This window comes from Rattus norvegicus, chromosome 2 (genome assembly GCF_021556685.1).
Source record: "Rattus norvegicus strain SHRSP/BbbUtx chromosome 2, alternate assembly SHRSP_T2T, whole genome shotgun sequence".
Classification (NCBI taxonomy): domain Eukaryota; kingdom Metazoa; phylum Chordata; class Mammalia; order Rodentia; family Muridae; genus Rattus; species Rattus norvegicus.
The window spans coordinates 162,274,019-162,292,176 of NC_141535.1; the positions used below are offsets into that span (position 1 = coordinate 162,274,019).

The following is an 18,158-nucleotide window of genomic DNA, read 5'->3' on the forward strand; positions in this document are numbered from 1 at the left end:
TAAAATAAATATAGCTCATGCTGGTAAAGATGTGGCATAAGGGGACCACTCCTTCATTTCTGATGAGAGTACAAACTTGTACAGCCACTACGGAAATCCGTGAGAGAGTTTCTTAGGCAACTGGGAATTGGATCTACCTTGAGATTCAGCTATACTACGCAAAGGACTCTACACACCCCCACACTGGCTCATTCCTTAACATTTAAGTTCTCTTCACTGTCGACAGAAATTGGAAACAAACCAAATGTTCAACAACAGATTAATGACTAAGGAAAATGTGGCATATTTATACAAATGGAATATTATTTAGCTATTAAAAATATAATTTTCAGTTAAATAAAAGGAGTCAGAAAAAGAAATTGTCCTTAATGATATAACCCAGAGCCACACAGAAATATGGATATTTGCTGCTAGGTCATTGATAAGCAGAGTATCGCTCATATAACCACAGAAGTTAGTTATGGAGTAAGGGACTACTTGGAAAGGATGGGTTTCCCTAGGAAGGGTGAAATGGAAGTTTTGGGTTGTGTCATGTGATGCAGACTCATGTGGTGTTTTGCACATATATCATGGCTTCCAGTTTTATGTTTTTGTGGGACTTCTGTATGTGTGACGTGTGCCTCTGCATCTATATGTGTTTCTTTTGCCTTTTCATTGGCTCTTTTTCTTCTCTTGTGTTTTTCTTTGTCCTATTCAGATTTGTTTGTTTTAATCTATCTTATTTTATTTCAGTATTATATCATATGCACCTGATTTTGTAAATGAAAGTCAGAAAGGGTGTAAACCTGGGTGGGAGGAGAGATGCGGGGGGAGGGGAAGAGGTGGGATAATTGGGGTAAGGAAACCAAAATCAAAATATATTGTATAAAAATTGAATTTCATTAAAAATAATGATAATAAAAGCAGTCGACATTGAAGGATGGCTGTAGATGCCCAAAGGCCCCTCCTGCTGTCCTTTTCATTTCTGCATCAAGATTCAAGTAACATCATAGTTCAGACAAGACCTTGTGAGCAATGTTCACTGTTAACCTGCACTTGGAGCACAAGAACTCCTTTGACAAGCTCCCAGAGAGTAGTAACAAGATCTCCTAGATGGCCACGTTGCTAGGTAACAGCATGTTTCCTTGGTCACGGGGAATCCATGGAAGATTCCTATCCACAACGTAGCAGCAGATTCTTGGTGGACAGTTCTCATATCCTTGGAAATGTGTGAAAGATTACCTACAGGAAAGTAACTTTTATGAAGCAAGACGGACTTTTATTTCTACCTTCCAGACATGTTCAGAAGGTAGGAAAAAAGGAATTTAAAGTATCTTTGCTATTATTTGAGAGTGAGCACAAAAGTCCAGCAAGCATAGATCATGTTTCCAGATTATATTGCAGTTAATGTTGTAAATGTTGTAATGTTGGGGGCTGATGAAGGTTGTTGCTTCCAGAGTCAAACAAACTCAGCCATTACCATCTGCTCAGTACTTACTTGCAGCTAGCTGTAAACTCATGCAATCCTAATCATTGCCTTATCAAAGGAGGTGTGCTGTTCTAGGAACGATGTCTGCAGATACTCTTTAAGATGTAAGTGCAAGCTTCAAGGCGATAAATGGATCAGCTAAAATGGAATATCTATTGACATTAACTAGATAGGTGCAAATAAATCTATTTACTGCTGAAAGACACCTGGAACTTAGTTAAGGGCAAAGCCTGTTCTTCCCTTCCTCATTCCACACTACATCGCTGTCTCCTAAGTATTTTTACAGTACCTTGCAGGTAATTTAAAAATAAGCATTTTGGAGAACTGTAATTTTCTTCAAGTTTTTAAATGTATATTGCTGTATAACTTGGTTCTCATCTTTTAAAGCATGCGATTCACACTTTAGGCCTTCAATATTATATCCATCATGACTTCATAAGATAAAGAAATCAGTTGTGGCTTCCGGTTACTGCCTGTAGACCAGAGTAAAGTTCTTAGGTAGGGAGCTGCTGAAATGACAGAATGGTCTGCTTCCAGAAGCCAACTGTGTACACCTCAAGTGGTATCATGATAGGACAAATGAAATATAAGTGCCTGGTACTTCAGAGAATTGACAGGGGAAAGTAGTCATTTTCAAATGTGTAGAGGTTCTGCACAGTGTTATGGACTTCATTTTTACCTGCCCTAGAAGGGAGTAATTTGTGAGCTCTATGTAAGGCATGTTTACCATCAGTAATGTTCTTTTCCAGTGTGTCTCCATGGAAGGAATTTTAGGGACAATGTAAAACAAGTGACACAGAGATACAATTTATCTTTCATTACTGAATATTTGAAGGACAAAAGGAGGAAGAGGTAAGAATAAGGAGGCAGGAAGAGGGGACGAAAGGAAGGAACGGGGCAGGATAAGAAAAGGAGGGCGGACTGAGGAGATCTGTGAATGGGAGAGAAGCAGAAAGGAACATGCTCTGTTTTCTTAGCTTTGCATTTTCCCAGCCCCCTTGTCTGCACTCTTCTCTCCACAGTGCTTCCTAAAGGAGTCTGCTTCAGGTGGGTTTGCATAGTTTGTCCTTAATCACAGGACTGATGCCTATCACATGTCTATCAATATCTATTCTCTGCTAAGGCAGTAGGGAACCTGGTTACATTTTCAAAATTGTAACAATATAAAGAGAGGACAGAGTGAAAACCTAAGCAGGACTCCCGGTCCTAGGGTCCTAGGACAACAAAGCAATCCAACTTCTAAATATGATTTTTAGAGAGGATATGGAAGTATTTGCATCTTCCTTGTCCTGAGTCCTTGAGTAATCTTTGCTTTAATAACTACCAGTGAACATGCTAGTGGCTTCTGCAATTTAAAAGCTTTTTTTCTTTGTAGAAGGCTCTTTCTTCTTTGTTTTCTCACTTTTATTGTACATAGATTTGGGATTCACTGCTGTTTATAAAGCTAGGCATGGAGATGTGGCAATGGGAGCATGTAAAATTTATAACAATAAAAATTTGGTTCTCATAAAATTAAAATCCAGCTCAGCTGCTAATATATGTAGCAAAAATAAACAGAATAAAATTTAACTCAGACTGAAGCCCAGGAAATAAACAAATATAGTTGGACAATTCTTCAAAATTAAATATTTTCTCATAACAATATAAATAATATCAGACTTGCCTGTTGTGATCCAAGGCTTTGGGTTAACAGAAAGAATTTAGAATGTTTCTAAAAGATAGTTTTCCAGAAGAGATGGCTAATAACGTATCATATGCTCAATTTATGAGTTTAGTCCTAAGAATTTAATATAGAGTTATTTGAGGGTAGTAATAGTTTCTGAATTTAAACCTGGTACATTTCATTTGTCATTTCGGAAATCAACAATTCTTAAATATCAGATTACTCCTGGGTTTTATGAGAGCTGCATTAAGAGTTCTGCCTATTTTTCATTATCATCTCTACCGTGCTGATAGCACAAACGCTGCCAGTGAGCAAGCAAGCAAAATATAGTCCCGGAAAGAACTGAAACACTGGGTTAGACATAAAAAGAACAACAGAGGAGGAGCAGGGAAGGATTTTGTTAGGGGGTGACCTGGAAGCCTGGAGAGGGCAATGAGTGGGATGTAAAGTGAATAAGTAAAAAAATTAAATTAAATTAAAATTTAAAATATCTGAGACACATTGGGATACTATGTGATGATCTATCATGAGATCAATTGTATCATGTCTAAGATTGCCTGGTGTAAACAAAAATTTCATTAGTTTTCAGAACCCAACTCTCTCTCTCTCTCTCTCTCTCTCTCTCTCTCTCTCTCTCTCTCTCTGTGTGTGTGTGTGTGTGTATGTGTGTGTGTCTCTCTCTCTGTACATCTATATCTCTCTACATATGTATGTGTATGTTTTAAAAATATATAATTTATAAGATTTTAAAATATGCTATATAAATGTATATATTTATTTATATTCTTTAAGGATAAGGAAGAGCTTTTACACTTGGGAAGAGTGCCCTTTGTTAACTAAAAAATAAATTGAATTTTCTTTCCTCCTCCTTGAATAGAGAGCCCTCATGGGAAAACCATTAATAGAAATGTAAGTTTTAGAAACTGAGTTGTACTGAATGCTATTTTGTTCATGCTGTATGTCATAGAGAAGCCCCTGGCCCTGATGTGTGCCTAGTGTCCCTTCTTCCAATCAAGAAGCTCAGCTGACCCCTAGGAAGTGGATTACCCGCTACTTCCTCCTTTGGTTACCTTACAAGTCATGTATCTGCCTGCTACACATTTTAATTAAACGACTCTCACTGCTGCAGACAGGTTATGAGGGTCATAAATTCATGACTAAAGGACATCATGGTCTTCTGACGGAAGGTGCTTGGGAACTGATAAGTTCCTATTGTTATTTTTCATCCTTCCTTCTCAGCTCACCCGATGGCTTCTCGTTAGTCACTCTACATGTTAAAAAAAACAAGAATAGATGGTCAGTTCAGACAATGCCACCTATTTTTAAAGACACTTTAAATCAAGCCTGATGGATGTTGTGCGGTTTCAGCCACGGAACTTTCTCTAGCACAGCTTTCTATCATTGCAATGATAATATTAATTCCTCTGTTATAAGGGTTTAGATTTGTAAATTATGATAGATGGTTCTTCACTGGTGGCAGAAGGACTAAGAATGAGCAAACAAATATAGCAGGCAAAGCACATGTGTCTGGTTTATTTTGAAGTGAGGGGGTGAGTTTTATAGGCAGAATGCTGTTCTCTACAACGCTATTCTCACCAGCTCCATGTTGGAGAGTTTAACGGCTGCTTGAAGTGAATGAGACCTGTTCAGACTTGCAAGTTCTATTCAGTAGTAAAATGATTTATATATGGTCAGGTGGGACTCTCAGAATAGGAAAAATCCATAGTAATAATTTTCTTTATCAAGTTTGCACTAATGATGGTAGAGCTTTACAATTCCTTACAGCAGTGCAGTACTCATCTGACACTTGCATTGCATTTCAATCCTACTGGTTAACAAATGCACATTCATTCAATTTCTTGACCTTCTGTATCTCTCTTCTGTCCCCTCCAATACCTGTCCTGTCCCCCTTTTTTTCTCTCTCCACCTCTCTCCCTCCCAAGTCCTCTTTCCTCCACCTCCCTTTGTCATCCTGTTCCTCCCTCTGTGCAGGACTGAAACATCCACCTCCTGGTCTTTCTTCTTCCTAAGCTCCATGTGGTCTGTTGGTTGTATCGTGGACATTCTGAGCCTTTGGGCTAATATCCTATTATCAGTGAGTACATACCATGTGTGTTCTTTTGTGACTGGGTTACCTCACTCAGGATTATATTTTCTAGTTCCTTCCATTTGCCTGTCAACTTCATGAAGTAATCATTTTTAATAGCTGAGTAGTACTCTATTGTGTAAATGTTCCACACTTTGTAACCATTCTTCCATTGAGGGACATCTGGGTTCTTTCCAGCTTCTGGCTATTATAAATAAGGCTGCTATGAACATAGTGAAGCACGTGTCCTCGCTACATGTTGGAGCATCTTTTAGTATATGCCCAGTACTGATACAGCTCCATCTTCAAGTAGAACAGTTTCTAATTTTTTCCAGATTGATTTCCAAAGTTGTTTTACAAGGTTATAGCCCCACCAGCAATGGAGGATTGTTCCTCTTTCTCCACAGCCTTTTCAGTATCTGTTGTCACCTTGAGTTTTTGATCTTAGCCATTTTGATTGGTGCAAGGTAGAATCTCAGAGTGGTTTTGGTTTGTATTTCCCTGATGACTTAGGATGTTGAACATTTCTTTAAGTGCATCTCAGCCATTTGAAATTCCTCAGCTGGGGATTCTTTATTTATCTCTGTACTCCATTTTTAATAGACTTATTTGGTTTTTCTGGATTTCTTGATATATATATATATATATATATATATATATATATATATATATATATATATATATATATATTGGATATTAGCCTTCTATCAGATGTAGGGTTGGAAAAGATCTTTTCCCAATCTGTGGGTTTCTGTTTTGTCCTATTGACAGCACCCTTTGCCTTACAGAAGCTTTGCAATTTTAGGAGGTCACATTTGTCGATTCTTGATCTTGGCACATAAGCCATTTGTGTTCTGTTCAGGAAATTTTCCCCTGTGCCTATGTGTTCTATAGTCTTTCCCACTTTCTCTTCTACTAGTTTGAGTATATATGGTTTTATGAGGAGGTCCAAGATCCACTTAGACTTGAGCTTTGTACTAGGAGATAAGAATGGGTCAATTTGTATTCTTCTACATACATATCACCAGTTGAACCAGCACCATTTGTTGAAAATATGTAGCACTTGGGGAGGAAGGTCCCAGATGCCAGGGAAGAGAGACGCATTCATTACTCAAGGGGGATGATTTTAACCGAAATGTGCAGTGAATGGGAGATAGAACCTGTAGAGATCACCTCCAGTAGATAGGCATGGCCCTCAGTCAAGGGATGGGCCACCCACCCATCTCAATTTTTTTAATCCAGAAATGTTTCTATCCAAAGGAAGGACAGGGACAAAAAAAAATGGAGCAGAGACTAAAGAAAGGGTCATTTGGGGATTGCCCCACCTGTGGATCCATTTATCTCCAGATACCCTGAAACTGTTGTGGATACCTAGAAGCACTTGCTGACAGGAACCTAATGTCTCTGTTCCCTGGGAGGTTCTGCTAGCACCTGACTAATGCAGATGTGAATGCTAGCAACCAACCATCAGACTGAACTTGGGGACCCTGGTGGGAGAGCTGGGACAAAAACTGGAAAAACAGAGGGGTATTGCAACCCCATAGGAAGAGCAATGTCACCTGGCTGGACCACCCAATGTTCTCAGGACTTGATCACCAACCAAGGAGTGTACATAGAGGGATCCATGGCTCCAGATATATATATATATATATATATATATATATATATATATATATATATATATATATATGTAACAGAGGATGGCCTTATCTGACATCAATGGGAGGGCCTTGTTCTTGAGGAAGTTTGATGCCCCAGCATAGGGGGGATGCTGGAACAGTGAGGCAGGAGTAGGTGAGTGGGCGGAAGAGTACCCCCATAGGGGCAAGGAGAGGAAGGAGAGGACAGATGGGTTGGGGGATTGTGAAGGGGTAACTAAGAAGGGGGATATCATTTGAGATGTAAATGAATGGAATGATTAATAGAAAAAGAAATAGACATTTATTAGGGGGCCTTAGGAAAACAAATCTTTCTGTATTAGCTACATCACTGTTGGTGTGATAAATTAACATGGCCAAGAAATTTATAGAAGACTTTATTTGGACTTATGGTACCCAAGGGATAAGAGTTCATGGGGCCAAGGGGACAGAAATGACAACAAGTAGGCATGGTAAATGGTAAAAGAAGTTTAAGGATCAACTTCAAGCAGGAATCAGTGACTATATAATATTACCTCCTACCCGCAGTGACAAAATTTGTTTATCAAGGCTGCACAATCTAAGTCTCCCCGAACAGTGTCAGCAACTAGGAATGGAATGTTTAAATACCCCGAACCTGTGGGAGACATTTATCATTCAAATCATCCCACTCTCTGAGCTTCAATTTTATCATCTACAAAACCAAAATCATTATGTTTTATATTTTATTAGAAACATATAAAAAGTAGAATTCATGAATCCATTCAAAAATTTGATAAAGTTCCTAGCAAGCAGTAAGCACTCATTAGTACTGGCTCTAACATTATGTTAGTTGCATGAGCTGGCAAGAAGGCTCAGCAGACAAAAGTACCTGCCTGAGGACTAGAATTCAGTTCCTGGAACCCACATGGTAGAAAATGAGAGCTGAATTCCTCAGGTTATCTTCTGGCCTTCTCATATTCTGAGACATACATACACACACACACACACACACACACACACACACACACATGCAGATAAATATGTAAAAAAATTATCTGAAGTAGTAGCAGCTAGAACATTACATAACCAGCACAGCAAATGTTTTTCATTAGGAAGCATCTGTTTTAGCTTCTGAATGCCGAAGCTAAGGAGTGATGGTACAGCAGTCACCACACCTCAGATTCCAAGGCTCACTTGTTCTGCAGTGTGGCCCTCGGCGTTGTGCATATTAATATCGTCCTGGACCAGAGAGAGCAGTTTTACTAGGTAGTTATATAACCTGGAAGATGTTTCTCCTCTCAAGGGTTAAGAATCTGTTTTATTGTGACTTCTCAATAAAACACAGTAAACAAAATACAGAATGAAAAAAAATCCATATGACATTTGGATGGAAGTGAAATCAGTGACAATTTTCAGAGTTCCAGAGGCTTCCTCACAATGTTGTCCTAGGGCATAGCTTCTGGCCACTGCTTAAAGCCACACTGCCTAGGAGTGACAGAAGAATGTGAGGGCAGAAATGCAGAGGTGTCCCATCCAATATGTCAAAGTAGTCACCTAGTGACTAATCTTCTTAGCTCCCTTCTGGCAGCAGGAGGGCATTGAGAGAGAGGGGAAGTAGGGTGACAAAGTGGAGGAGCTAGAAAGGGTTGGAAGAGAGAAGGAGGATATTGGATACTTGCCCACAATTTTTTATTGGATATTTTATTTACAGTTTATATGTTATCCCTTTTCCCGGTTTCCCCTCTGGAACCCCCCATCCCATCTCCCCTCCCCTGCTTCTATGAGGGTGCTCCCACTCCCAGTTTACTGCCCGAGCATTCCCCTACACTGGGGAATTGAGCCCTCACGGGACCAAGGGCCTCCCCTCCTATTGATGCCAGATAATGCCATCCTCTGCTACATATGCAGCTGGAGCCAGGGGTCTGTCCATGTGTACTCTTTGGTTGGTGATTTAGTCCCTGGGAGCTCTGGGGGGTGGGTGGGTCTGGCTGGTTGATACTGTTGTTTTTCCTATGGGGTTGAATGAAACATAACCTGATTCGGTTAATAAATGATGATTCATTATTATTGGGATAATGGCACAAAGGAGTTCTACTTTAAACCACAGAAATGTGGGGCTAAGGATGGTGCTCAGAGTTCAAGTGTGAACTTCACAATAGCAGTGCCCTGGCTTTGGTCCCAGAACAACAAATAAATAAATGAACCAGAAAATATTACTGCAAGCTTGGGTGATAGAACGTCTCTCATTGACTTCTAGACTTCTTTCACTTTTCATCCCCTGTTCCCAGCATTCAACCACATGTGCACACACACATGAACATACAAGTACACACACAAGAATGCCAGAGAAAACCACCAAGTGTTTTCCTTTCTGCTCTGGACTTCAAGGAACTTACACACATGAAAGAAGAACTTCATGTATGAGAACCAAGAGAGAAATGTTAAGGATTTTCTGTTAATTCAGTTTGACATTTTGTGAACATAATTAGAGTTGAGACATTAGCTACCATTTGCCCGTTGTTTACTAGCATTTTGATTTCATTTACATTAGTGGATTTTATTTTTTTAAATTAAGTTAAAAGTCAAACCTGCATTCCCTGTTAATCCCTGAGGGTATTATTTTATTTTTGTTCCATTGATTTCATTATGATTATTAGCTGAAGTTACGTTTATGGATGTCAGGTCTTGGTTATATTAGTAATCATAAAGTTCATAGACTGTAGTATTGTTCCTCAAATGCCAGTAAAATTGTTTCTAAAACAAAGTATTCCCTGAGAATGGCTAGAACAGGTTGGAAACCATTACACTGGGTGAGAAATAAGGCTATACTTTCTGATTTTTAAAAAATATTTAGGAGGGCATGCATGAGAAAACAATATCAACAGGTTCTTAGAACTTGAAATATAATCTACTGGAAGAGAGTGAGCTTAAAAATAGAGGAATAGCTTCTTAACACAAATAATGTTTGTTTTAAAATTATTTATTCTTAACTTAGGTATTACACACATTACAGAAAGAGAAACTGATAACTATTGCTGGTAGAAGTTTAAGAATGAATAACAAGGGGGCTGGAGAGATGGCTCAGTGGTTAAGAGCACCCGACTGCTCTTCCAGAGGTCATGAGTTCAATTCCCAGCAACCACATGGTGGCTCACAACCATCTGTAAAGAGATCTGATGCCCTCTTCTGGTGTGTCTGAAGACAGCTATAGTGTACTCATATATAATAAATGAATAAATCTTTAAAAAAAGAATGAATAACAAGGTGTGGAATTGAGAGAGAAAAATAACAACATAAAACAAAGACACTGTCTATTTCAGTATAGAAACAGGGACGAATGTGGAAGAAACCAGAGATTTAAATTGAATGGCTTGACAGATTTCAAAGTGAGCAAAGCTATTTACAGAAATTCCCATTTTAGTTTGATTGCCACAAATTTGGTAAATCTTAGGGAATATTTATGGTCAAATTTATGAGGTACCACAAGACAGAGTAAGGATGCTGGCAGGTGCCAATCTAGCTGTGTAGCTCCATAGAGAATGGCATTACAGTGCACGACCTGAGCAACTTGGCATTTTATAAACTTGGTAGTAGGTTAACATATTTACTTTCCTGAGACAGGCAGTTCATGCATACATTCTAGTTTTGAAGATGAGGGACATTTGTTTAAGTGACTACTATGTGTGTGTGTGTGTATACATATATGTGTATACATATATGTATATATTTTTATATTATAAACTATGAAATTATTATATACAATATTTTATATATAAACATATATGTTTAAGGCAATACAAAGTTATTTAAATTTTTTCATAAACTCTTACAGTATCATTCAATGTTTCTCTTGACAGAAGTTTGTGCTTATTATCTGCTCTTACTTTAAACAGAGGTGCTTATTTTTAGGGCAACAAAGGAGATACAAAAATACTTTAAATGCATCCTTTTGCTCAGTTTCTCAGATCAAGCCACAAGCAGTCAGGAGACCTGTCCATCTGTCACCTCATACTGCTCTGGTCCCAGGGAGCCTCAAATCCATTCAGTTCTTCCAAGTAACAGAACATGTCCTTCACGTTCAGGTTCTGGAGTATCATCTTTGGTAAATATCATTTCATTATCAATTTAACTTACATTATGTTTCAAAAATGCATGACATGATATTTAGTAAAAACCATGAATGTTTTTATTTCTCTCCCTTTAATTAAAATGGTTCCACTTAGCCCAGTTCAGTTAAGTTTTTATAGTCTGTTCTCAAATTATAGAACAAAACTCTTTCAAACATAGTTAATATACTTTATTCAATTTTTTCTATTCCCAATGTCTGACAAAATTTTGTCACCCAACATATGATCACACATGTATGTATGTATGTATGTATATGTATACATATGTGTATAAGATATTTATTTATTTATTTAAAAGAACATAACAAAGCACACAATAAGCTATTGTTACTCCCATATAAGGGACATATTTTTAAAAATCCTAGAGTTCAAGAGGCTCTACATAAGTCAATAAGGCCATCAAAATTAAAAAACGGAAAAACTATAAGACAAGGCATGACTATTCACTGTTGTCTTGTGGAGAAAAACAATCATGTCATACCACACTGACAACTTAACCCAGTGGTAATCAAGACGCACTCCAGATTCTTTGTGACATCACAATGGACCAATTAAGTCATGTAACTGCTCATAGAAATCAAAACAAGCTTTGTTGTATTTCATGTGAAAAGATGGATGATTTTCCTTTCCTCAAATACAATATAATATAAATGGATTTATCTTGAAGTTTCTTCTGTATCCACTATCTGCTTTCTAAAGAATCACTAAGAAGCAATAGGGTGTGGTAGCCCTAGGGACTGGAACCTGAAGGAATGTTTTCTATATAGAAATTGTCTATTTAAAATGTCACAACAGAAGCAAGTGAGAACATCTTCTGAAAGCATAAAATTTTGGAAAGGAGTTTCTGTAAACATCTAAACAACGCAACTCAGAATAATTAATCCCTGCAGTTTAGCAATGTGAGATCTAGATGTGTTTACTGGTTGTTTTAAAGCCAGTTCAGAGAAGCAACTTAGTGCCTAGAAAATTCATTAACAAACGCTGATTATTTCAACACATTACACTAGCATTTCTAACATTTTAGCGTCCACTAATTGGGTTTGTGGTGATAGTTTATTTTTTACAATGAAGGTGTGAATTATATTTGAAAAACTCGGGTTATCAAAAGATTAAGTAATGACATAAAATGATCAGATTTTAAAATTTTATTGTCAGTATTATTTTTAATTATGTGTGTGATTATGTGTTTATCTTTGGGTATCTTCTCTTGTGTGTGTAGTTGTTGGTGGAAGCCAGAGGAGCTACTATTATCCCCTGGAGCAGTTGCGAAACAGTTACCTTGTGTCCTGGAAACTGAGCTCAGGTTTTCTAGGAAAGAAGGAAGTACTCTCAAATGATGAACTTATCCCAGCCTCAAGATCAATGAATCAAAGCCACACTTTAATAATTAAATTTGTGACAACCCTTTTCCAGTTATTCCATATGTTGGGCCAAGAAAGGCATTAAGAACTTGAGGCCCCAGGAAGTTCGGAGGTCTGGTGGGGTGGGTGGGGTGGGTAGGGTGGGTGGGGTGGGTAGGGTGGGGACATCCTCATGGAGATGGGAATTGGGGGGAGGAGGTATGGAATGTGGAACAGTTGGAGGGTAGACCAGGAGAGGAATAAAATCTGGAGTGTAAAAATAAATAAATAAATAAATAAATAAATAAATAAATAAATAAATGCCATCATGACATAAAGCCCACAGAAACGATTCATAGTGTAAACTCACATGTGTACTAGCATACTAAGAGTTCAAAATCTCCTAGGAAAAACTCATGTTTAATTTATATTAACCACCTGAAAGATAAGATTATCTAGCAGTTGAAATATTCTTATATTGGTTACCCAACTTTATACCTAAGAAAAACATAAGCTATGTGAGAGATTTAATAAGATGAATGCGGTTGTTCTTAATGTTTTGATGGCATTTTATCAGGCCACATATTCTCAATTGGTCTGTGTGTAAGAATGGATAGCAGGGGAATGGAAATCTATGATTTATGTAGATATTTAGCATAGCATATATTCAGTAATATAAATTTAGTTTGTTTATATTAACCTGGAAACTGTCAGAGATGCAAAATCCTGGGAGTTTTGATTGTCTGCAATGTTCGCAATAAGCCAGAGGCACTGTAATTCCCTGAAGCCAGAATTATAGGTAGTTGTGAAACACTACTCTGTCGTTGACCATCAAAAATAAGTAAGTTGCAAGTGCTGGGATACATGGCACAAAGATGTACAATGCGCTAAGGTGACGTCCGTTACAGGACATTTGGAGTTCAATTTGACTGAATGTTTGACACATAGAAGCAAAAGAAACACATTCTATGATGTGTGCATATATTAGATGATATTTATTTCCTCTTTTGTTTTAAGCTTCCATCAGATTCTTTCAAATACCTCACTTGGTACAATATAGAACAGCACGAGATTCAAGGTAGTCAGCTACATTGTCCAAGAGTAAGAAAAGGTAAAAACAATTCTTTTTACACTTTCTCTGAGTAGAGTGTGTGTGTGTGTGTGTGTGTGTGTGTGTGTGTGTGTGTGACTATTCTATTGCTGTGAAAAGACACTATGACCAAGGCACTCTTAAAATAGAAAGCATTTAATTAGTGCCTTGTTTACCCTTAGGCAGAAGGCAGGTATGGGGGTTTGGGGAGACGAAGCACGGTGGGCACTTTTAAAACTTCAGAGCCCATTCTTATGCTCTAATACATCTCCTCCAAGAAGGCCATACCTCCTAATCCTTTCCAAACAGTTCTATTACTGAGGACCAAGAATTTCCAACTACAAACCTATGGGAGCCATTCTCATTCAAATCACCACAATGTATATTTGAGTATATTTCCTAGAGATGGAAAGATATTGCTTATAGATTGAATTTTTTGTAATGGCAAAGCATTTTTTATATAGTGACTTCATCTTAAAGCATTGTGTAAATAATACTATTTTGTTCCAAATAATAAAAAGGGTTGGTTTAGATAGTTATGTGACCTACTATCTATATATCTAGATCTACATATATATGTATTTGCATTATTATGCTATTAATGAAAACATACCTTTAAAATTGTATATATTTATATTATATGTACATGTTAAATGTTTGTAATAAATGTTTGATCATTTTTTAAAAATTAGTTTGTTAATTTGTTTTTATGATAATATCTCAACAAATGAGCTAATACTGCTTTAATTTTGAGTAAATATATATTAAAATCAATAAGAGATTATATTCAGTGTGCTCCATTCTTCAAAGAAAACATACCCACCAATATTTTTGTCTATACATAAAATTATATGACATTAGTTATAATAATTGGTAAAAATAATTATGGGAGATGTGAAGTCCCCAAATACGTCAGTAAATTGAAGAACCAGGGAATTACTACCTTAATTGGAGTCTCATGGGAAAATTCTAATACCAGGCCTGGAGTCTAAATGCCAGGATATGTGAATTTCTGATCAGTCCCATATCCAGAAGTGAGAGTGAACTCATCTCTCATCCATTTAGTTCTCTCTGAGACTCAATGATCGGGTTATACAAGCACAGGAAAGTGAACACAGGTCTTATTTACTTGTACTGAAGCGTCCTGTGACAATGACAATTTTATTTGTCATCCTACCTCGATTAAGAAATATGTAAAGAGATGGCTTAATGTTATATCTGGTTTTGCCTGTACAAATACTATTGAAAGTCTTTCATTTGAATTGGTAAAAAGAATTTCCCTTACCCAGAAGAGGTGGGAACTATACACCTATTCGAAGACCATGATAGAAAAAAGGGCAGAGAAAAGATGATTTGTATCTCTCTTCAGGGGCCGGGATACTCAAGTCCCATGCTTTGTCCCCAGAATCCCTACCTTAGATTTTGGCCTTGGACTGTAATAAGTTAGAACTGTAAAAGGAACTTATATACTTCTCATGTCATTGTGTATTGATCATACTTAAGTTAGTAAAATAATACTATGCAATTCCTGTTTCACTGAACTTTTCATTTTTATAAAATTTCAAGTACTTTGAATTATTCTCATCTATATTTAAAGTATTACTGAAACACTGTATATTGTATAATTGTGTATAGTTATAAATATTATATATTATATTTGTATAATATATTTTACATATTTATAAATTTTATACAATATTTACATTATATATATAAATACTATATAATGCATGTATATATTATAGGTATAATATATTATATATGAATATAAATATATGTATACATTATATTATATAATATACATAAATTACATAAAATTTATATATTATAAATGCATAATTAATTATATATTGTATAACTGTATATGATATAGTTTAATGGCTAATTTTTAGAAGGCATACTTAGAGATGTTAACCTATTCATTTATGTCTACCAGTAGCGCTATTTTGCCCACATAATACATGTCTTTCACTCAAACTCAGCCAACAAAGATCTAAACATATTCTTAAAACTAGTTCAAAACATGCTCACATACTTTAGTGCTATTAACTTTAGGGAACTAAGCATTAACTCATTTCTCAAAATGCCACTAAATAACATTAAGATACAGAATTAGACATTGCATTTAGGAACATTAGACTGTTTTGCTTTTTTTTGTTGTTTTTTTTTTTGAAAGAGAGACATTTTAGAAAATTAGGTAAGAGTGAGATCAGAAGATACAGAGACCAAATAGGTACCTGTCAATGAGGAGTTTGCCATTGTACGAGAGAATGAGCCATGCCACTGCTTGGATGAGCAGGAGTCAGCTTGGATCTTTAAGTACATCATGTGAAAAACTGCATTTCTGAAACTTTTAAACCGCATTATGCTGTAATTCAAGTGGGATGGACTTCTGGAGCATCGCTGCACTTGCTAAATAAATGATGGCAGCAAATTCTGTTGGAGCCTGTCTGAAGGCCTTCCTATGAGACATACCGAGTGTTTTGAGAAGAGACATCTGATAGTAAATAAAGGGTGTGTGTGTGTGTGTGTGTGTGTGTGTGTGTGTGTGTGTGTGTGTTTGATATTGTGCAAATATACACACACATGGTTGGGGGATGCTTGATGATTTTGTCAGCTGCAAAGATGCAAGAAAAACCTGTATTTGCAATTGACCGGGATTCATGGGAAATTGAGAGCTAAGGGAACCTGTATGGGACTTACCTAGGTTTTCTGCATATATGTTATGGCTGGGTAGTTTGGTGTTCTTGTGGCATGCAAATACTGGGAGCAGAGTCTGTCCCTGACACTTTTGCCCACTTGTGGGACCCTTTTATTCCTGCTACATAATGTTGTCCTGCCTTGATGGGAAGGCATGTGGCTAGTCTTTTTGCAGCTTGTTATGCCCTGTTTGGTTGATGTCCTTGGGGGGCCTTTTCTAAAAGGAGGCAGAAGGAGGGTGGATGTGGAGGAAAAGGGTGGTGTGAGAGACTAGAGAAGGTGAGGGAAGGGAAACTGCAGTTGGGATGTAGTATATGAGAGAAGAATGAGTGAAAATAGAAGCTATAGTTTGAGCATAAGTAGAAGGCTGAGGTATGGTGAGAACTTCAGAACCGAGGAAACATGAAAGCATAAAAACAGTAGTAAGTGTGAGAGAAAAATCAAAATGAGCATGTACAAAGACAGTTTCCCAGTCTCCTCCCCCTCCATGATTTAAACGACCAGGTCAAGTGCTGAGGTCATCAATCAGCAAATCCAATCCCACTCCATGACAACAGTAACCATTCATGCAGAGGACACCATTGCTCTTCTGAGATAAAGACACATTTTCCTTCCTTAGATCATTAACAGAACCCAATCTTTCCTACGTGACTAGTCATAAAAGAAACAGAGATTTACCCAGGGGAAGGAAAACACTGGGCAAAAATCCTATCACCTTAAACTATAAAGAAAATAGATGTCCATTCTAAAATGGCCTCAATTTGATTTAAGTTTGTTTTGTGAGATGGAAAACAAATGTTTTCAAGAACACACTGATAAGAATTATCCTCCTCTGAGATTAACTCCTGAACAACTTATCAAAACTATTTTTTTGTTGGTCTCAACTGACCCAATTGTCTATTCCCAAGTTGGTGGGGAAAGCAAGGTTATCTGGTAAATGATAAACATCAATTTCCTGAGCCTTTGATTGCTGGATCAAGACTGACTTAGCTTCATCTAATTAAATGAAGCAAACAAGCCAACTGTTAGCAGAATCCTTCTAAAGGATAGATTTATTTTAACTGAAAATCTCCTAGCAAAGTGACTCTTTGACTGCCATTTCTGGTCATAAATCCAGTGAGGAGACAAAGAAAGAGCTAAGAGATAGCAAGCTAGAGCCAACATCCCTGGGCTGTCAGATACTCTGCTCTATAGTCTTAGCCCCTAAGATATATCTTCAATTACTGACCCAGTAGGAGTAAAAAAAATAAATTGCCAATTTAATGTAACTCCTCACAGAGGAAATGACCTTTGGCCTTCAATACCAAAGAAATCTTTGGAATCTACTGCAAAGAGAAATAATTAAAAGACCAGAAAATCAATAGCACTCAAACAAACAGTACAGGGCAGAGCTTAAAAACTCCGGGGTATTCAGCACACTATGAGCATTACCAAATCTGGAATAGGTTCAAGACAATACCATTTGAAGGTGTCTAAAATCAATTCGCTGGATTTGTCAAGCTTTCTACACTGTGGATTTTAGTTCCAATTATCTTCATTGATAAAGACCATTTCCTAACCAAGGTTACCTTATTTGCAAATTTGTTGACCCTACTAGAGTTGGGGGTCAAATTATATCTTGGGTTACCACAGTAGAGTTCATTTTGACAGAACAGGGCTAGATGACACCTTGACCTATGCCTCCCACTGGCAAGAAAAGACTAATGCTTGTGTCAAAATAATCAAGCAGTGGGTTCTTTCTCTTATTGCCTCCATAAATCCTTCAGAAATGGAATCAGTACTTCCTGTCTTTATGTAGAGCAGTGGTTCTCCACCTTCCTAATGCTGCAATCCTTTAATACAGTTCCCCAGGTTGTGGTGACTCCCAACTACAAATTATTGTGATTGATACTTCATAACTGTAATTTTGCTATTGTTATTATCATAGTATAAATATTTGTGCTTTCTGATGGTGTGAGGTGACCCATAGGAAAGTCATTCAACCTTAAAAGACATAGCAATCCAAGGTGAGAACCCCTAGTCTAAACAAGCATGCCTTTTGAGCAATGTCAGTCTGTGGTGCTTC

General features: G+C 37.2%; 1 protein-coding gene across 3 annotated transcripts in view; it reads left to right on the top strand.

Moving 5' to 3' along the window:
• The first annotated feature begins 1,193 nt into the window (after positions 1 to 1,193).
• Positions 1,194 to 18,158, top strand: part of LOC108350036 (uncharacterized) — a 100,183-nt gene continuing 83,218 nt past the window's right edge. For 2 of the 3 annotated variants that reach the window (XM_087641635.1, XM_087641634.1), the window contains exons 1-3: positions 1,194 to 1,288; positions 10,794 to 10,938; positions 13,321 to 13,414. In XM_087641635.1, the coding sequence (XP_087497761.1) occupies positions 1,278 to 1,288; positions 10,794 to 10,938; positions 13,321 to 13,414 (250 nt within the window). In that variant the 5' untranslated portion in view covers positions 1,194 to 1,277. The remainder of the gene's footprint in view (positions 1,289 to 10,793; positions 10,939 to 13,320; positions 13,415 to 18,158) is intronic. The other variant, XM_087641632.1, reaches the window with a different exon arrangement.